Source organism: Trachemys scripta, chromosome 24 (assembly GCF_013100865.1).
Source record: "Trachemys scripta elegans isolate TJP31775 chromosome 24, CAS_Tse_1.0, whole genome shotgun sequence".
NCBI classification, from domain to species: Eukaryota; Metazoa; Chordata; order Testudines; family Emydidae; genus Trachemys; species Trachemys scripta.
This window is the reverse complement of record NC_048321.1, coordinates 11,821,074-11,842,425: the sequence shown is the minus strand read 5'-3', so window position 1 is coordinate 11,842,425 and position 21,352 is coordinate 11,821,074. Positions and strand designations below refer to the sequence as shown.

Sequence of the window (21,352 nt, the reverse complement as noted above, 5' to 3'; positions counted from 1 at the left end):
CCAGGAGAAAGTACAAGGGGAGGTATCAAACATGTGATGAAACACATAAGGTGGCAAGTAGGTTGTTTATCCCAGATTGTTTGTCTCAGTCTATAAATGTTGGGCTACCTCGCTTTAACCCTTCGGTTGGCCTAGGAAGCAGTGGAAAGTCCCACCACTGAATGAGCTGGTACATTTTGTCATGGGCATACCCGTGCTAGTGTAACTAGACATTGATCTGGGGATCTAGGACCCTGCTTCGTCGGTGTGACGGGGCGAACTCACTCCGCACTGGACGGGGAAGGGTTAACTCCTCACTGTGGGCGGAGGAAGCCAGGTCCCTAATGGACATGCTCCAGGTATAACAGCAGCGTAAGAGGGAGCAGCCCAGCTCAGTCTAGGCTGACCATCGGAGAGGAAGGATATTCCTTGCCGGCTCCTACCCGAGAACAGCTGGAGTCCCGGACCGCGGAAGCCAGAGCTGCTGAGACCCAAGCAGAGGTCTGAGCTACAGGGAGCTGCACTGGCCAAGGAACCCAGAGACCCTGAAGACGACAGACCGCCACGATGAGAAGCACAATAGGAAGTAGCCATTGTCCCGACGATAATCATCGTGTTGCAGACAGATCCCTGCTGACTCAGTGGAGGACACACTTGCCACTGAAAGGGCCTTGGACTGGGACCTGGTGGAGCAGGGAGAGCCCAGGTCCCCCTACCCTGGCCGCCACCCCCCGGATGGCAGCCTACACACCCCAACCGGCCAGTAGGCCATACAGCCCCACCCTGGAGGGCAACTGTAACCCTTCTGCCAGGTGGAGCCGGCAGCAACCAGGGATGGGTTCAATATCTAGGGGTTCCTTTTCAACAATACAACACAGAACTGGCTCGAGCCCCCATCCTGTAACCTGGGGAAAATTAGACACCATCCCTGGGTGCCTCTGAGAGGCATTACTTCCCCACTCGCAAGCATAGTCTGAGTGTAGAAAAGAAATTTTTAATGACAGGCGGGAAGTCACCACATTTAATTAGGGAAAATGCCACAAGCAGGATTCATAATCATAAAACTGTGCGCGGGACGCCCACCCCAGAGTGCGTGGGGCAGAGCCTTCGCCTCATGTCCTTGCGTTCTACAACCAAAAGTTCCTTTCTGTGCCCCTCTCTGCTCCCTCACCAGACCCCACTCACAGCGGTTGTCCTTGGTCAGTGAGGAGCCAGGGTTCAGAGGTGCATCTGTGTGAGTTCAGCTCCCACCCAGCGAAGAAGGCACCTGGTTTGCTCCACCATCTGAGCACTTGCTCTGGCTGGCTGCCCCCCAGCCGTGGTTTCTCTCCGCTGGCAGCCCCACCAGCTGACTGCTCGCTGCTCCCGCCGCCGACTGTCAGTTACCTTCTGCTGCCACCTGCCTCTCCACTGTGACTGCTGCAGGTCAGTCTCAGTGATTTTCAGCTTTCAGCCGGCTGCGCAGAACCGCTGTCCCCCCACACGTGATTTCAGCTCTCATTTAACCTCTTAAAATAACAAAGGTTCCTAATAGAGCCTATTTAGGTTTATCTTTGACCAGAAGGAGGAAGAAGTTAAACCTGACTGGGGACTCTCAGGCAGAGCCTATGCCTACGCCTCCTGGCTGGGACATGACATGACATGACACCTCACCGGACCCATCCTGTCCCCACTCTGGCCTCACGACTCCCCCAGGTAGGGTGACCAGATGTCCCAATTTTATAGGGACAGTCCCAATTTTTGGGTCTTTTTCTTCTATAGGTTCCTATTACCCCCCCACTCCCTGTCCTGATTTTTCACACTGGCTGTCTGGTCCTCCTGCCCCCAATGCTTTTATCCCCATGGTACAGAAGGGAAACGGAGGCACAGAGGGACTAAGTGACCCGGCTAAGGGGAGTCTGGAGCAGCGCTGCTCTCTCAACAGTGCTCCTAGTGCCCTAACTACTGAGCCAGCCGACAACTTTCCTTTCTCAGAAGTATGGATCCTGGGCTGGCACCAGGGCGTTTGCCGGGTTACGAGGGTGGGTCTCTGTTCACCTCTTCATGGCGTCTGTTTGCTACATGCCAGCAATGATGCAGCTTCGCTGTGTAACCAGCCTGCCAGTGAAATCAAACAGCGCCCGGGAATGTGCCGGATCCGGGTTCGCTTAGTGCCATGCAGCCTCAGCGAGTGAGTCAGAGGCGTCAAGGTGACACTTAGGTATGAAAAGCCACTGTCTGTCAGTGCTCAAAGACACTCACCTGTCTGTCCCCACAGACACCCCTTTATCCATCTGTCCCCACACACCCTCTGTTCCCATACACCCCATCTATCTATCTATCTATCTATCTATCTATCCCCATCCACCCCTTCTATCTATCTATCTATCTATCTATCTATCTATCTATCTATCTAATAAGATCTTGCTTTCACATTTAGACATCTGGACACTGAACAGGTTTAATTCTTTCCACTAGGAGGCAGTGCGCGCACACACACACACACACTCCCTTTCCCAGGCGTCCCCCCTCCCGCAGGTGACAGACACCCCAAGCCACAGTTCACAGATCATCCTTTATTGCTACACTACACTCAGGGCTGGCTGCAGGGGGCGCCCTGCCAGGCGGGGCAGCAGCCTGGATCCTTCCAGCAGCTGGGACAGGTCGGACGGCGTGCAGAAAGGTCGAGGAAGGGCCCCTCTGAGCCAGGCCTGGAGTCATCTGGAGAAAGTAGGGTTGGCGTGAGGAGGAAGACTGACTGCAGCGTCCCAGCGACGATGGGCCTGGAAAGGGGGCTCGGGCAGGGCTGGGGGCAGAGATCTGAGGTTTGCAAACTGGACGTGTGACTCTAGAGATGGTGCCACTTACAGCCAGCAGTCGCTGCTCTCGGTGGGGACTCCTGTCACCTTGAAATCATTCACCTGGAAGACCCAGCGGCCCTGAACCCCAACATTGCTTGTCTGCCCGATGTGGAGGATGGCGTCTGTGCGGGAGCCCGGGATGTTGTAGAAGTTTTTGTCGTCGCCGCTGTTGAAGCCAGCCTGAGGGCAGACATGGGGAGTAAATGTTAATGCAATAGCCCGTTGCAGCGCCTCCTACTGCCATGCCGGGGTATTAGGACAGCGCTGACAATGAGAGGAGAGTGCCCCCAGTGAGCTCCCGCCCTGCTCCCTGCAGCCCAGCGCGCCCTGCTGAGCCCCTGCCCCGCTCCCCGCAGCCCAGCGCCTCCTACTGAGCCCCTACCTCGCTCCCCGCAGCCCAGCGCCCCCTACTGAGCCCCCAACCTGCTCCCTGCAGCCCAGCGCCCCCTACTGAGCCCTCTACCCCCTGCAGCCCAGCGCCCCCTACCGAGCCCCTACGACGCTCCCCACAGCCCAGCGCCCCCTACCGAGCCCCTGCCACGCTCCCCGCAGCGCAGCGCCCCCTGCCGAGCCCCTGCCACGCTCCCCGCAGCCCAGCGCCCCCTGCTGAGCCCCTGCCACGCTCCCCGCAGCACAGCGCCCCCTGCTGAGCCCTCTACTCCCTGCAGCCCAGCGCCCCCTGCTGAGCCCTGCCCTGCTCCCCGCAGCACAGCGCCCCCTGCTGAGCCCCTGCCATGCTCCCAGCAGCACTGCGCCCTCTGCTGAGCCCCTGCCCCGCTCCCCGCAGCCCAGCGCCCCCTGCTGAGCCCCTGCCCTGGCTCACGCCGCCACCTCGTGCCGCATTCCTGTGTGTGCTGTATAAGGGGACCTACCTGGGCGGGAGTGCCCCCTAGGCCGGTGTTGGGGTCTCCTTTACTCGCTGTGCCCGTGGTCCACTGGATCGTGCCATAGTTCAGCATGATGAAGGTGACTTTGCCGTCGTTTGCCAGCACAGCCTGAAATGTGTTCACCTGCAGTGGAGAGGGAAGGGACCTGGTTTAATCAGTCTGGGAGGTGGGAGGGGACTCCTGCGTGTGGGGGCTGTGGGAGGGCAAGGCCAGGTGCCTGGGGAAGGCTGGCCCACGGGGTATTCCATCCAGGCTGTGCTACGTATTGCTGCCAATGAAACCCACTGGTCAGTAGGTGGGATAGATTCATCTATGGGGTGACCCCTAGTGGTGACCAGAGGAGCTGCACAGGTGCAGGAAGCGATTCTGCTAGCCAGTCCCCTGGAGCACCCCCTAGTGGTGAACATGGGCAATGCAGCCTGGGAGCTGCACAGCAGCAGGAACCATAGGGTATTGTCTGGGTCCAGCAGCCCCACTAGCCAGTCTCCCTTCCTCTCTCTCCCCTGCCCCTAGGGGCTCGGCGGGGGCCTTGGGGAATGAGACGCCACATACCTTCTGGGAGGTGGAGCCGAAGTAGGCCACACGGTCCCAGGTGGCCACGAAGGCCCACCTGGCAGTGAAGGGGATCTCCGGGAAGTACTGGTTGATGTCTCTTGTGAGGCGGCGCAGCAGCTCGGGGTTCTTGGTCTCCCGGTAGTAGACCTCCCCACCCAGTTGGTTGTTCACATCGCCCCAGTAGGGGGCCACAAAGGGTCGGCCATCAGCCAAGGGGAAGGGGGCGGGGGTGTGCTGGGAGACGGACACGCCGAAGGACACCACGCCATTGTTGTTCACCTGTGAGGGTGGAGAGCAGAGTGGTGGATGTAGGAACACAGCAGAGCATGGTTAACCCCCTCCTTGCAGCACAGCACCCCCTACTGAGCTCCCCGTCCTGTTCCCCACAGCACAGTGTCCTCTGATGAGCCCCCTGTCCCATTCCCCACAACATGGTGCCCCCTGCTGAGGCTTGCGCCCACCCCCAATGCCCAGTGGGATGCGAGGCACCTCAGCTGGTGATGTGGGGCACAGACACAGAGATCCATAGTGTCTAAGGCTAGGTCGGTCCATTCTGCCCACCTGCTTTGCCCTCCTGCCTAACCTCGGTCTCAGAACCAAACTGGGGACCCCAGCCTCCAGCCCAGATCTGTGGGTCGAGCTAGAGTGCAGCTTTCAGAGGAAGATGCCCCAACTCCATGGAAAGACTCTGAAAGATGGATATCCCACCCCGCCACCGGGGCAAGGGTTGGTTCCCCTCCCTAGCACAAAGTCACCCCTCATTTCCAGCCTGGATTTGTCCAGCTTCATCTCCCAGCCATCGGCTCTCACTCTGCCGGGTCTGCTGGGTTCAGGAGCTCTCTGCACTGAGCAAGCTCTTCCCCAGGGAGGCGCTGATAGACCGGGATCAAATCCCCTCTTGGCCTTCTGCGGAGAAACTCAGCAGAGCCAGCAACTTATGGCTGGCTGTCTAAATACTGTTGGTACAATAGTTGGGGATAGATAAGGCAGAAAATTACACCCTGAGCCCTAGGAATTGCGTATGGGTGGGTACTTACATTGACAGGGTTATGCCTAAGCCAGTGGTTCTCAAGCTTTTGTACTGGTGACCCCTTTCACACAGCAAGCCTCTGAGTGCGACTCCCCTTATAAATTAAAAACACTTGTTTTGTATATTTAACACCATTCTAAATGCTGGATGCAAAGCGGAGTTTGGGGTGGAGGTTGACAGCTCACGACCCCCCGTGTAATAACCTTGTGACCCCCTGAAAGGTCCCGAACCCCAGTTTGAGAACCCCTGGCCTAAGCCCTAAGAACAGGGTAAGAGTGGGTGCCCTAGAGTGTAAGGATACGCCTGAGCCCAAGGAAGGGTAAGGGTGGGTACCTAAATGAAGAGGGTTATGCCTTGAGCCCTAGGAATTAGTGAGAGGTGGGTGCCCTAAAGTGTGCATGTGTCAGAGAATTTTGTGCGGGAAACAGCATGGATCGATAGCTAGCCCTGTGTGGCACCCTATTGCTGGCTGCCTGTGAGCCGTGTGCCTTGGGGTTGGCAGTGGGATCGGCCCTGCTGTACGTACATAGAGGGAACGGTGCTCCTTGCCATAGAAGGTGAAGGTCATGGAGATGGGAATCTCCGGTGATGACCCATCGTCAACTTTGGGGTTCTTCTGGTCGCCCTGGGTTGGTCCATAGGGATACAGCAGGGTGTCTGGGGTGGGGAGAACGTGCCTTGTGAGAGCCCGGAGCACCTCCTCCCCCGTTGGGTCCCATTNGCCATGCCGGGGTATTAGGACAGCGCTGACAATGAGAGGAGAGTGCCCCCTAGTGAGTCCCTGCCCTGCTCCCTGCAGCCCAGCGCCCCCTACTGAGCCCCTGCCACACTCCCTGCAGCACAGCGCCCCCTACTGAGCCCCTGCCACGCTCCCTGCAGCACAGCGCCCCCTACTGAGCCCCTGCCATGCTCCCCGCAGCCCAGCGCCCCCTGCTGAGCCCCTGCCACACTCCCTGCAGCCCAGCGCCCCCTAGTGAGCCCCCGTCCCGCTCCCCGCAGCCCAGCGCCCCCTGCTGAGCCCCCGCCCCGCTCCCCGCAGCCCAGCGCCCCCTACTGAGCCCCCATCCTGCTCCCTGCAGCCCAGTGCCCCCTACAGAGCCCCTGCCACACTCCCTGCAGCACAGCGCCCCCTACTGAGCCCCCATCCTGCTCCCCGCAGCCCAGCGCCCCCTACTGAGCCACCGCCCTGCTCCCCGCAGCCCAGCGCCCCCTGCTGAGCCCCCGCCCCGCTCCCTGCAGCCCAGCGCCCCCTACTGAGCCCATGCCACACTTCCTGCAGCACAGCGCCCCCTGCTGAGCCCTGCCCTGCTCCCCGCAGCACAGCACCCTCTGCTGAGCCCCTGCCCTGGCTCACGCCGCCACCTCATGCCGCATTCCTGTGTGTGCTGTATAAGGGGACATACCTGGGCGGGAGTGCCCCCTAGGCCAGTGTTGGGGTCTCCGCTACTCGCTGTGCCCGTGGTCCACTGGATCGTGCCATAGTTCAGCATGATGAAGGTGACTTTGCCGTCATTTGCCAGCACAGCCTGAAATGTGTTCACCTGCAGTGGAGAGGGAAGGGACCTGGGTGAATCAGTCTGGGAGGTGGGAGGGGACTCCTGCGTGGGGGGGTTGTGGGAGGGCAAGGCCAGGTGCCTGGGGAAGGCTGGCCCACGGGGTATTCCATCCAGGCTGTGCTACGTATTGCTGCCAATGAAACCCACTGGTCAGTAGGTGGGATAGATTCATCTATGGGGTGACCCCTAGTGGTGACCAGAGGAGCTGCACAGGTGCAGGAAGCGACTCTGCTAGCCAGTCCCCTGGAGCACCCCCTAGTGGCGAACATGGGCAATGCAGTATGGGAGCTGCACAGCAGCAGGAACCATAGGGTATTGTCTGGGTCCAGCAGCCCCACTAGCCAGTCTCCCTTCCTCTCTCTCCCCTGCCCCTAGGGGCTCGGCGGGGGCCTTGGGGAATGAGGCACCACATACCTTCTGGGAGGTAGAGCCGTAGTAGGCCACACGGTCCCAGGTGGCCACGAAGGCCCACGTGGCAGTGAAGGGGATCTCCGGGAAGTACTGGTTGATGTCTCTGGTGAGGCGGCGCAGCAGCTCGGGGTTCTGGGTCTCCCGGTAGTAGATCTCTCCACCCAGGTTGTTGTTCACATCGCCCCAGTAGGGGGCCACAAAGGGTCGGCCATCAGCCAAGGGGAAGGGGTCGGGGGTGTACTGGGAGACGGACACGCCGAAGGACACCACGCCATTGTTGTTCACCTGTGAGGGTGGGGAGCAGAGTGGTGGATGTAGGAACACAGCAGAGCATGGTTAACCCCCTCCTTGCAGCACAGCACCCCCTACTGAGCTCCCCGTCCTGCTCCCCAAAGCACAGTATCCTCTGATGAGCCCCCTGTCCCATTCCCCACAACATGGTGCCCCCTGCTGAGGCTTGCGCCCACCCCCAATGCCCAGTGGGATGTGAGGCACCTCAGCTGGTGATGTGGGGCACAGACACAGAGATGCATAGAGTCTAAGGCTAGGTCGGTCCATTCTGCCCACTTGCTTTGCCCTCCTACCTAACCTCGGTCTCAGAACCAAACTGGGGACCCCAGCCTCCAGCCCAGATCTGTGGGTCGAGCTAGAGTGCAGCTTTCAGAGGAAGATGCCCCAACTCCATGGAAAGACTCTGAAAGATGGAGATCCCACCCCGCCACCGGGGCAAGGGTTGGTTCCCCTCCCTAGCGCAAAGTCACCCCTCATTTCCAGCCTGGATTTGTCCAGCTTTATCTCCCAGCCATCGGCTCTCACTCTGCCGGGTCTGCTGGGTTCAGGAGCTCTCTGCACTGAGCAAGCTTCTCCCCAGGGAGGCGCTGATAGACCGGGATCAAATCCCCTCTTGGCCTTCTGCGTAGGGTTACCATATTTTCATTTTAAAAAAGGAGGACACTCCACGGGGCCCCGGCCCCGCCCCAACTCCGCCCCTTCCCCCAAAGTCCCCGCCTCAATTCTGCCCCATCCCCTGAACGCTCCCCCCCCGCTCCTCCCCCTCTCCTGCTTCCCGTGAATCAAATGTTCGCCGGAAGCCTGAAACAGGGAGGCAACAGGGAGGCAGCAGGTAAGCTGGGGCTGGGGTGGGGCGTGGCCGAGTGGCCCAGGCCAAGAGGCTCTGGCCCCGGCGTCTCCCGCCCGGCTCGGCTCCGGCCCTGGCCCAACACCCCCAGCCGAGCACCGCCGGCCCCACCCCCGGCTGAGCACCGCCGGCCCTGGCTCCCGGCCCCCGGCCAAGCACCCCCGGCCCCGGGCCAGCTCACGACCCCCCGTGTAATAACCTTGTGACCCCCTGAGAGGTCCCGAACCCCAGTTTGAGAACCCCTGGCCTAAGCCCTAAGAACAGGGTAAGAGTGGGTGCCCTAGAGTGTAAGGATACGCCTGAGCCCAAGGAAGGGTAAGGGTGGGTACCTAAATGAAGAGGGTTATGCCTTGAGCCCGAGGAATTAGTGAGAGGTGGGTGCCCTAAAGTGTGCATGTGTCAGAGAATTTTGTGCGGGAAACAGCATGGATCGATAGCTAGCCCTGTGTAGCACCCTATTGCTGGCTGCCTGTGAGCCGTGTGCCTTGGGGTTGGCAGTGGGATCGGCCCTGCTGTACGTACATAGAGGGAACGGTGCTCCTTGCCATAGAAGGTGAAGGTCATGGAGATGGGGATCTCCGGTGATGCCCCATCGTCAACTTTGGGATTCTGCTGGTCGCCCTGGGTTGGTCCATAGGGATACAGCAGGGTGTCTGGGGGAGAATGTGCCTTGTGAGAGCCCGGAGCACCTCCTCCCCCGTTGGGTCCCATTGCCCCCCGGAGAACCACCTCCCACCTCATCCCCAGCCTGATGCCCTTTGGGATCAGCAGTGTCCCCGTGTGGTATCAGGAGCTGCTTTGGGAGAGCTCCCCATTGGCCTTTGTATTCCAGAGCCATGCTGAAACAAACCAAGTCCCCCCAATCCTCACCCTGATCCTCCCCATCCATAACACAGCCGTCCACCCCGATTCTCCACCCCACCTCCAATACAGGCCCCTACCCTGATCTTCCCCCCTCACTCCATCCCTAACATAGCCCCTGACCTGATCCCCACCCTGATTCTCCAACCACCACTAATACAGGCCCCTACCCCAATCCCCAAACCTAACACATCCCCGCACCTTGATTCTCCAGCCACCCCTAATACAGGCCCCTACCCTGTCCAGTTTTGGGCCCCACACTACAAGAAGGATCTGGAAAAATTGGAAAGAGTCCAGTGGAGGGCAACAAAAATGCTTAGGGGGCTGGAGCAGATGACTTATGAGGAGAAGCTGAGGGAACTGGGATTGTTTAGTCTCCAGAAGAGAAGAATGAGGGGGCATTTGATAGCTACTTTCAACTACCTGAAAGGGGGTTCCAAAGAGGATGGAGCTCAGCTGTTCTCAATGGTGTCAGATGACAGAACAAGGAATAGTGGTCTCAAGTTGCAGTGGGGGAGGTTTAGGTTGGGTATTTGGAAAAACTTTTTCACTAGAGGTGGGTGAAGCACTGGAATGGGTTCCCTAGGGAGGGGGTGGAATCTCCTTCCTTAGAGGTTTTTAAGGTCAGGCTTGACAAAGCCCTGGCTGGGATGATTCAGTTGGTGTTGGTCCTGCTTTGAGCAGAGGGTTGAACTAGATGATCTCCTGAGATCCCTTCCAACCCGGATATTCTATGATTCTATAATTCTATGATCTTCCCCCCCACGCTATCCCTAACATAGCCCCCGACCCGATCCCCACCCTGATTCAACCACCCCTAATACAGGCCTTTACCCCAATCCCCACCCCAACACAACCCCCACCCTGATTCTCCACCCCCACCCCTTATAAAAGCCCCTACCCTGATCCCGATGCCACCTTGATTTCCCACCCCTAACATATCCCCCTACCCCAATTCTCCACCCCATCCCAATACAGCCCCCACCTTGATCCTCAGCTAGGGTTGCCAACTTTATAATTGCACAAAATCAAACATCTTTGCCCCATCCCCCACCCTGCCCATCTTCTCTGAGGCCCTGTCCGTTCTCTGAGGCCCGGCATCCACTCACTCTGTCCCCACTCCCTTTGTCACTCACTCTCCCCCACTTTCATTCATTTTCACTGGGCTGGGGCAGAGGGTCGGGTTGCGGGCTCCAGCCAGGTAGCGCTTACCTCAGATGGCTCCCGGTTGGTAACACAGTGAGGTGGGAGAGGTGAGGGCTCCAGCTGGGGGTGCAGGCTTCGGGCTGGGGCCAGAATTGAGGGGTTCAGGGTGTGGGAGGTGGCTCCAGCCTGGGGTAGGGGGTTGGGGTGTGGGAGGAGGTGAGGGCTCTGGCTGGGGATGTGGGCTCTGGGGTGAGAATGGGTATGAGGGGTTTGGGGGGGCAGGAAGGGGCTCTGGGCTGGGGTATGGGGTTGGGGTGCAGGAGGGGGTGCAGGGTGCAGGCTCTGGGAGGGAGTTTGGGTACGGGAGGGGGTTCTGACTAGAGGCAGGGGGTTGGGATGCAAGAGGCAGTTTGGGGTGTGGGCTCTGGCCAGCTGGCGCTTACCTCAGGCGGCTCCTGGTCGGTGACACAGTGGGGCTAAGACAGGCTTCCTGCCTGCCCTGGCTCCATGCTGCTCCCGGAAGCAGCTGGCATGTTCCCCCTCCGGCTCCTAGGCATAGGCGTGGCCAGGTGGCTCTGTGTGGTGCACACTGCCTGTGCCTGCAGACACCGCCACCACAGCTCCCATTGGCCACAGTTCACAGCCAATGGGAGCTGTGCGGAGCTGGTGGGGGCAGCACGTGGAACTTCCCTGATTGCCTCTGCACCTAGGGGCCGGACATGTTGGCTGCTTCCAGGGAGCTGCGAAGAACCAGGGCAGACAGGGAGCCTGCCTTAGCCCCACTGTGCCGCCGACCGGACTTTTAACAGCCTGGTCAGTGGTGCTGACCGGAGCTGCCAGGGTCCGTTTTTGACCAGGTGTTCCGGTCAAAAAACGGACACTTGGCTACCCCACTCCTCCCTCCCCATCCCTAACATACCCCCCAACTTGAACTCCACCCTGATTCTCTACCCTTGCCTAATACAGGTCCCTACCCCAATCCTCACCCTGAACCTCCCCATCCCTAACATAGCCCCCCACCCGATTCCCACCCCAATTCTCCACCCACCCCTAATACAGGCCCTACCCCAATCCTCACCCCTAACACAGACCCCTCCCTGATTCTCCACCCCCACCCCTAATACAGGCCTCTACCCCAATCCTCACCCTGAACCTCCCTATCCCTAACATAGCCACACCCCGATTCTCCAGTCCCACGTCTAATACAGGCCCATACCCCAATCCCCACCCCAACACAGCCCCCCACTCTGATGCTCCACCCCAATCCTAATACAGGCCCCTACTTCGATCCTCACCGCTCACTCCCCATCCCTAACATAGCCCCCATCTAATCCCCACCCAGATTCTCCACCCTTAATATAGGCCGCTGTCCCGATCCTCACCCCTCTCTCCCCATCCCTAACATAGCCCCCAATCCGATTCCTACCCTGATTCTTCATCCACACCTCTAATACAGGCCCCTACCACGATCCCCACATCACCCATAATGCAGCCCCCACCCTGATTTCCCACCCCTAACACACCCCCTACCCCGATTCTCCACCCCCATTTCTAATACAGGCTCCACCTCCCACTCTGATCCCAACCTCATCCCTAATATGGGCCCCCATTCCAATCCGTTCTTACCTTCTGCCATCTCCACAGGGGCGGGCAGCACCAACCCTAGAGAGGGGAGGGAACAGACTGTCAGCCCCAGGGCACAGTGACACCAGCCCCCCATGCCCGATGGGCTCCAGACCCAGAGGTAGGCCTGGGCTCCACTCACCCAGCAGCAGCAGCAGCATGAAAGCGAGGGGGGTTTTCATCTCGGCCAGTCGCTTCGATTGGGAGCCGCTGGGTTGGGATATGCAAGTGACACAGCAACTGGACTGCAGGGGCCAGGAGAGGGTGTTAGGGTTAGGGAAGTTAGGGTAGTTAGCTAGTGAATCAACAGGATCTAGTGACCTCGATCCCCCCATACACACCCCACTGTCTATGTCTGTACAACATCTATCTATCTATCTATCTATCTATCTATCTATCTATCTATCCCCATACACCCCCTCTATCTATCTATCTATCTATCTCCACACACCACATCTATCTATCTATCTATCCCTATACACAACCACCTCTCTCTCTCTCTCTCTCTCTCATCACACGAGGGTTGTCACCTGTCCAGGATTCCCCGGGATCGTCCCTTTTTTGCTGTGGCTGTCCCAGGAAGTTTATAAGGATGCTCAGCAGATAGGGCCAGGTGGCCAGTTTTCTGGGCTCAGGAATGTCCCGACCCATTTTTTCCCCTACCTACAAGATGGTAACCTTATCCCCCACACCCATCCATCCATCAGTCACCCCACCCCATCCGTAGGCATCTAAGCCACCTTCTGTAAATATTAGTCAATTCATTTCCCACCTTGGCTGGTTGGCAGTGTCCACAGCACAGCACAAAGATGGGCAGGGACTGGCGGTGCATAAGGAAATAACACTTCTGAATCCCAACCCCCCTGCTTCAATCCACTAAGCCCCATTCCCATCCAAGACCTAGGGAGAGAATCCAGGAGTCCTGACCCCAGCCCCTTCTGCTCTACACCACTAGACCCCACTCCGCTCCCAGAGCTGGGGATTGAACCCAGGAGTCCTGACTGCCAGACCCCCCACTCTGCAAACCTCTTTCTATGGAAATGCTAATAAATAATATCATTCGTCAGCAGGTGCACAGAAATCTGGGTAGGTGAGCGTTTGTGGGTGAGCCACATGTGGCTGCTCCTCTTTTGTATTCTCAAGCTTTCTAGAGCCTCACGGTCAAGGTGCTTAATTTGGACTCTGGAGAGCTGTGTTCTAATCCCAGTGGTCCCACCAACTGCCTGTGTGACCACAGTCATGTCATTTAGCCTCTTGTGCCTCAGTTTCCGCATATGAGAAGTAATAGTCTTCCCTGTCTAGATTAGGAGTTTTTCTCTGTGCAGCACCCGGCACAACAGGGCCCTGATCTTGGTCAGGGTCTGTGCAGCGCCTGGCACAAGGGGGGACCTAATCTCAGTCGGGGTCACAATGGGGGGCCCTGATCTTGGTTGGGGTCTGGGCAATGGCTGGTACAATTGTGCCCTGATCTCTCACAGATCCTACTGAAATACAATGCACTCACCAGCTGGGTCCGATCCGTTCAGCGTCTCTGACTTGCCCTTAATGAAACTCTCCAACCAGCTGTTCCTCTTTATTTCATCTGGGACTGGGCAGGGAAACAGGAGTGCCCTCCTCCCCTGATCTGTCCCTCCCACCCCATGTGGTTCTGGACAGCAGCCCAGCTATTGCTGCTGCTGTGTGCGTGCATGTATGTGTGTGTCTGTGTGCGCGTGCACGCGTGTGTATGTATATGCATGTGCGTGTATGTGTGCATGTGTGTGCGTGTGTGTGTGTGCTTGTGCATGTGTGTGTGCATGTGTGTGTGAATGTGTGTATATGTGTGTGTGTATGTCTGTATGTGTGTATATGTGTGAGTGTGTGTGTGTGTGTATGTGTGTGTCTGCCTGTGTCTGTGTGTGTGTGTGCATGTGTGTGTGCGTGTGTGCACGTGTGCGTATATGTGTGTGTGTGTGTGTTTGTGTGTCTGCCTGTGTCTGTGTGTGTGTGCATATGTGTGTGTGCGTGTGTGCATGCGCATGTGTGTATATGTGTGAGTGTGTGTGTGTGTGTATGTGTATGTGTGTGGGTATGTATGTGCGTGTGTGTGTGTCTGTGTCTCTGTATGTGTGCGTATATGTGTATGTGTGTGTGTCTGTGTGAGTGTGTATGTGTGTGTGTGTATGTGTGTGTGTTTGGCCTAATGAGAGAATCCAGGGGAGGAGCAGGGAAGCCCAGTGACACTCTGAGGGTGCGACTGAATCAGAGCTAAGGATAAACCTGCAGCCAGAAGGCCAGGGAGATGAACCCCTGGGGAGACTCCCCTGCCACCCGCCTCTTCTGGCCGAGGCCCTGGCCCTGCTCGCTGCTCTCAGGCCCCCTGAGGCCCCGGCTGGGGTGGGGAGGCAGGGCCAGATTTCCAATTAAGTCCTGGGTGTGATGTTGCACTCTAAGCAGCAGTTCTGCAGAAAAGGCCCTGGGGATTAAAGTGGATGAGAAGCTGGCTATGAGTCAGCAGTGTGCCCTTGTTGCCAAGAAGGCCAACGGCATATTGGGCTGTATTAGTAGGATCATTGCCAGCAGATCGAGGGAAGTGATTATTCCCCTCTATTTGGCATTGGTGAGGCCACATCTGGAGTATTGCATCCTGTTTTGGTCCTCCCACTACCAAAGGGATGTGGACAAATTGGAGAGAGTCCAGCAGAGGACAGTGAAAATGATTAGGGGGCTGGGACACATGACTTACGAGGAGAGGGTGAGGGAACTGGGGTTATTTAGTTTGCAGAAGAGAAGAGTGTGTGTGTGTGTGGGGGGGGGGATTTGATAGCAGCCTTCAACTACCTGAAGGGGGGTTCCAAAGAGGATAGAGCTAGGCTGTTCTCAATGGTGGCAGATGACAGAGCAAGAAGCAATGGTCTCAAGTTGCAGTTGGATATTAGGAAGCACTATTTCACTAGGAGGATGGTGAAGCACTGGAATGGGTTACCTAGGGAGGTGGTGGAATCTCCATCCTTAGAGGTTTTTAAGGCCTGTCTTGACAAAGCCTTGGCTGGGATGATTTTGTTGGTTTGGTCCTGCTTTGAGCAGGGGATTGGACTGGATGACCTCCTGAGGTCTCTTCCAACCCTAATATTCTATGATATGTTTATAGAAATATGCTTATGAGTGTAAATATGACATAATTGAAATACGCTTTGTGCTAGATATGCCATGTAACATATCTTTGCAAAGGTTATGATTTACTAAATATATTCATCCTATTTGTATGCATGTATCATTTTTATATCTAAAGTTATGAGCACTGGCTCTATGCTTGTATTTGGAGTGTTTGCTGTAGGAAACACATAAGGGAGATTTGGCCAACATATTATGAAGGGAAGAGTCAAATATTGGGAGTACTTAACTAACAATAGACTTCGAGAGACGCCAATCCACATCTGAACTTTCCTGGGAACTGTTCAAACTAACATGTAAACAGTGGCGTCGGCCTGCAAAAAGCTGAATCATTCATGGAAATGTGACTTGCCCAGGTGGCTACAAACTCCATCTTGTTGCTGTGATTTTGCACAGAAGAACAAAGGGGTTTCCGCCCACAAGAGAGAGAATATAAAAGGCCCCAGAAGCCTCTTCATTTTGTCTTCAGCTGACTTAAGAGATGCCTAAAAGAAACTGGAACAAAGGACAGTAACTACGGGGGTGTGAGTGATTGCTGCACCCAGGCCATAAACAACAACGTTGGTCTGAAAAGGATGGTTCCTGAGATAACATCTAGGGTGAGAAGTTAGTATTTGTAACTAGATCCTTAGTGTATTAAAGTTAGCCTTGCGTATTTTGTTTTATTTTGCTTGGTAATTTACTTTGTTCTGTCTGTTATTACTTGAAACCACGTAAATCCTACTTTTTATACTTAATAAAAATCACTTTTGCTTATTAATTAATCCAGAGTAAGTAATTAATACCTGGGGGAGCAAACAGCTGTGCATATCTCTCTATCAGTGTTATAGAGGGTGGACAATGTCTGAGTTTACCCTATATAAGCTTTATACAGCTCCATGTGTTAATGTATTAATTATAGGTGTTAACCTATAGGTGTTTACCTGCTTAATCTTGGTTTTTCTTTTTAAATTCTTTACTTACTTCCCTGCCATTGAGTCACAGCTCCTGTCTCCTAATGTGCTCTGTGAACCATTCCATTTTTAACTTCATCTGATTTACCAATTCAGTGACAGTATAGTTTGCTACTTTCCCTTCCAGACTTCCAGTGAACCACCCAATGACCACAGACTCCGATAAGGTACGAAGGCACCCGGCCAGGTTTCTTGCCAAACTAAACACAGTCTCTAGGTCCCCAGATCAGATGTCTACGGTTTTACTAGTACATATGTGCTCCCTGACAATGGACCGGCTCAGTCAGTGGCGGGATTTACCCCTGTCCCCTAGGCCAGATAAAGACATCTCCTCAGGGGTGCATTCTTATATACGGGTACAAAGAAGTTACAGATCACTCCTGACGTATTGAGGTACAACCCCTCTACGTGTTAGGGTGCCGCCTCTGGGGGGTGTTTGCGATTCTGGGGGGACTGCATGGTCACCTGTGCTGCTGAGTGCTGCTGAGTTCACCATACTGGAGCCAATACCCTCCCAAGGCAGGATCCCCAACCCTGAAGTTGGAGAAGGCACCTCTGGTGAGTGCACATGTGTAACTACAGTAAAGGGTTTAAAAGCAATAGTGTTTAATGTTTGATTTAGCCTAACATGGCTAAATTCAACCTAACCCGTAGTGTAGACCAGGCCTAAATGAATTATTTGCAGCAGTCTTCACGGTTGAGATGTGAGAGAGATTCCCAAACCTTAACCATTCTTTTAGGGGACAAATCTGAGAAATTGTCCCAGATTGAGGTGTCATTAGAGGAGGTTTTGGAACAAATTGATAAACTAAACAGTAATAAGTCACCAGGACCATACTGTATTCACTCAAGAGTTTTGAAGGAACTCAAATGTGAAATTGCAGGCCTACAACTGTAGTCTGTAACCTATCATTTACATCAGCTTCTGTACCAAATGACTGTACCAAATGACTGATAGCTAATATGACGCCAATTTTTAAAAAGGGCTCTAGAGGTGACCATGGCAATTACAGGCTGGTAAGCCTAACTTCAGTACCAGACAAACTGGTTGAAACTATAGTAAAGAACAAAATTGTCAGACACATAGATGAACATAATTTGTTGGGGAAGAGTCAACATGGTTTTTCTAAATCATGCCTCACCAATCTACTAGAATTCTTTGAGGGGGTCAACAAGCATGTGGACAAGGGGGATCCAGTGGCTATAGTGTACCTGGAGTTTCAGAAAGCCTTTGACAAGGTCCCTTACCAAAGGCTCTTAAGCAAAGTAAGCAGTCATGGGATAAGAGGGAAGGTTCTCTCATGGACTGGTAATTCGTTAAAAGATAGGAAACAAAGGGTAGGAATAAATGGTCAGTTTTCAGAATGGAGAGAGGTAAATAGTGGTGTCCCCCAGGGATCTGTACTGGGCCCAGTCCTATTTAACATATTCATAAATGATCTGAAAAAAGGGGTAAACAGTGAAGTGGCAAAATTTGCAGATGATACAAAACTACTCAAGATAGTTAAGTCCCAGGCAGACTGCAAAGAGCTACAAAAATATCTCTCAAAACTGGGTGACTGGGCAGCAAAATGGAAGATGAAATTCAGTGTTGATAAATGACAAGTAATGCACACTGGAAAACATAATCCCAACTATACATATAAAACAGTGGTTCTCAAATTTTTGTACGGTGACCCCTTTCATATAATAAGCCTTGAGTGCGACCCCCTCCCTTATAAATTAAAAACACCTTTTAATATATTTAACACTATTACAAATGCTGGAGGCAAAGCAGTGTTTGGGGTGAAGACTGACAGCTCATGACCAACCCATATAATAACCACGCGACCCCCTGAGGGGTCCTGACCCCCAGTTTGAGAACCCCTGATATAAAATGATGGGTTTTAAATTAGCTGTTGCCACTCAAGAAAGAGATCTTGGAGTCATAGTGGACAGTTCTCTGAAAACATCCACTCAATGTGCAGCGGCAGTCAAAAAAGCTAAAAGAATGTTGGGAATCATTAAGAAAAGGATAGATAATAAGGCAGAAAATATCATATTGCCTCTATATAAATCCTTGGTATACCCACATCTTGAATACTGCATGCCGACGTAGTCTCCCCATCTCAAAAAAGATTTATTGGAATCGGAAATGGTTCAGAAAAGGTCAACAAAAATGTTTAGGGGTATGGAACGGCTTCAGTATGAGGAGAGATTAATCAGACTGGGACTTTTCAGCTTGGAAAAGAGACGACTAAGCGAGAATATGATTGAGGTCTATAAAATCATGACTGGTGTGGAGAAAGCAAATAAGGAAGTGTTATTTATTCCTTCTCATAACACAAGAACTAGGGTCCACCATATGAAATTAATAGGCAGCCAGTTTAAAACAAACAAAAGGAAGTATTTTTTCACACTACGCACAGTCAACCTGTGGAACTTTTTGCCAGAGGATATTGTGAAGGCCAAGACTATAACAGGGTTCAAAAAAGAACTAGATAAATTCATGGAGGATAGGTCCATCAATGGCTATTAGCCAGGATGGGCAGGGATGGTGTCCCTAGCCTCTGTTTGCTGGAAGCTGGGAATGGGCAACAGGGGATGGACCACTTGATGATTCCCTGTTCTGTTCATTCCCTCTGGGGCACCTGGCATTGGCCACTGTGGGAAGACAGGATACTGGGCGAGAGGGACCTTTGGTCTGACCCAGTATGGCCATTCTTATTCCTCCCCCACTCATTCTTTTCCGCCCTACCCCACTGTGGCCCCGGGACCGGAAAAGCTTTTGTCCCTGCTGCAGCTGTGGGAGATTTTTCCAGGGCCCCCAAAGTGGTCGGAGCCTCTGGGCTGTGGCCCCAGGGGCCTATACTACCACCCCCTCTCCTCTCAGCCGCATGAGGTTTGGGGAGGCTCTATTATGTGCCGCCCATGTGTGCTGAGGATATTGACTACATACACACACACACTCAGAGTTTGTTATTTTAGGGCTGCACACAAACATTGTTTGGTTTTTTTCCCCACATAAAATGCTCTAAGTGCATGAAGTCGGCGGACTGCGTCCACAGAACTGAGGCTAGCGTCGACTTCCGGAGCGTTGCACTGTGGGTAGCTATCCCACAGTTCCCACAGTCTCTGCTGCCCATTGGAATTCTGGGTTGAGATCCCAATGCCTGAATTATGCAAAACAGTATTGCGGGGGGTTCTGGGTACATGTCGTCAGGCACCTCCCGCTCCGTCAGAGCACCGGCAGACAATTGATTCGCGCCTTTTTACCTGGGTTACCTGTGCAGACAACATACCATGCCAAGCATGGAGTCCGCTCAGCTCAGCTCAGGTTACCGTCACCATATGTCTTCTGGGTGCTGGCAGACGTGGTACTGCATTGCTACACAGCAGCAGTTAATTGCCTTTTGGTAGTAGATGGTGTAGTATGACTGGTAGCCTTTATCAGCGGTCTGGGTGCTGGCAAACAGGGAGCTGGCAGACGTGGGGCTACATTGCACACAGCAGCAGCCCCTTGCCTTTTGGTAGAAGATGGTATATTACGACTGGTATCTGTCGTCGTCGTACTGCAGTGGCTGTCAATCATGGGCCCCTGGGCAGTCTCAACAATGATGGCTATCAGTCGTAGTATGCTATTTTCTGCTAAGCCCCCAGTATTTTCTGCCAAGCACCCAGAAGATGCCGAGGGCTATCAGTCATGCTGCACTGTCGTCTGCCAGCTTAAGATGTAAAAAATAGATCTGTTCTGTATTCATTTGCTTCCCCCTCACTCCGTGAAATCAACGGCCTGCTAAACCCAGGGTTTTGAGTTCAATCTTTGGCGGGGGCCATTCTGTGTGACAGTTGTTTGTGTTTTTCCCTGATGCACAGCCACCTTTGTTGATTTTAATTCCCTGTACCTGTATGCCATGTCGCCACTCGCCCCTCACTCCCTCCCTCCGTCCATCAGATACTAGTTTCACGCCTTTTTTCAGACCAGACGCCATAGCACTGGAATCATGGAGCCCGCTCAGATCACCGCGGCAATTATGAGCACTATGAACACCACACGCATTGTCCTGGAGTATATGCAGAGCCAGAACATGCCAAAGCAAAACCAGGACCAGCCGAGGAGACAATTGCAGCGCGGCGACGAGAGTGATGAGGAAATTGATATGGACATAGACCTCTCACAAAGTACAGGCCCCAGCAATGTGCAAATCATGGTGTTACTGGGGCAGGTTCACGCCGTGGAACGCCGATTCTGAGCCTGGGAAACAAGCACAGACTGGTGGGACCGCATCGTGCTGCAGGTGTGGGACGATTCCCAGTGGCTGCGAAACTTTCACATGCGTAAGGGCACTTTCATGGAACTTTGTGACTTGCTTTCCCCTGCCCTGAAGCGCCAGAATACCAGGATGAGAGCAGTCCTCACAGTTGAGAAGCGAGTGGCGATAGCCCTGTGGAAGCTTGCAACGCCAGACAGCTGCTGGTCAGTCGGGAATCAATTTGGAGTGGGCAAATCTACTGTGGGGGCTGCTGTGATCCAAGTTGCCAGGGCAATGAAAGACCTGGTGATATCAAAGGTAGTGACTCTGGGAAACGTGCAGGCCATAGTGGATGGCCTTGCTGCAATGTGATTCCCAAACTGTGGTGGGGCGATAGATGGAACCCATATCCCTATCTTGTCACCGGAGCACCAAGCCACCGAGTACATAAACCGCAAGGGGTACTTTTCAATGCTGCTGCAAGCCCTGGTGGATCACAAGGGACGTTTCACCAACATCAACGTGGGATGGCCGGGAAAGGTACATGATGCTCGCATCTTCAGGCACTCTGGTCTGTTTCGAAAGCTGGAGGAAGGGACTTTCATCCCGTTTGGGATGTTGAAATGCCTATCATTATCCTTGGGGACCCAGCCTACCCCTTAATGCCATGGCTCATGAAGCTGTACACAGACAGCCTGGACAGTAGTCAGGACCTGTTCAACTACAGGCTGAGCAAGTGACGAATGGTGGTGGAATGTGCATTTGGACGTTTAAAAGCGCGCTGGCGCAGCTTACTGACTCGCTCAGACCTCAGCGAAAAGAATATCCCCATTGTTATTGCTGCTTGCTGAGCGCTCCACAATATCTGTGAGAGTAAGAGGGAGACATTTATGGCGGGATGGGAGGTTGAGGCACATCGCCTGGCTGCTGATTACGTGCAGCCAGACACCAGGGTGGTTAGAAGAGCACAGCAGGGCGCGGTGCGCAT

General features: G+C 54.4%; 1 protein-coding gene across 2 annotated transcripts; it reads right to left on the bottom strand.

Annotated features, from left to right (window-relative positions):
- Positions 1-2,512: 2,512 nt before the first annotated feature.
- Positions 2,513-13,613, bottom strand: LOC117869604 (sushi, nidogen and EGF-like domain-containing protein 1). 2 transcript variants are annotated; one of them, XM_034756577.1, is made up of 7 exons: positions 13,531-13,613; positions 12,169-12,271; positions 12,030-12,065; positions 8,919-9,049; positions 7,262-7,543; positions 6,695-6,832; positions 2,513-2,999 (listed from the first exon to the last, which is right to left on the bottom strand). In XM_034756577.1, exons 2-7 carry the CDS (start codon positions 12,206-12,208, stop codon positions 2,823-2,825), a joined length of 804 nt encoding a protein of 267 aa, XP_034612468.1. In that variant the 5' UTR covers positions 12,209-12,271; positions 13,531-13,613; the 3' UTR covers positions 2,513-2,822. The 2 variants fall into 2 exon arrangements, with proteins under 2 accessions (XP_034612468.1, XP_034612469.1); XM_034756578.1 differs by lacking the exon at positions 6,695-6,832 and adding an exon at positions 3,692-3,829.
- Positions 13,614-21,352: the final 7,739 nt, after the last annotated feature.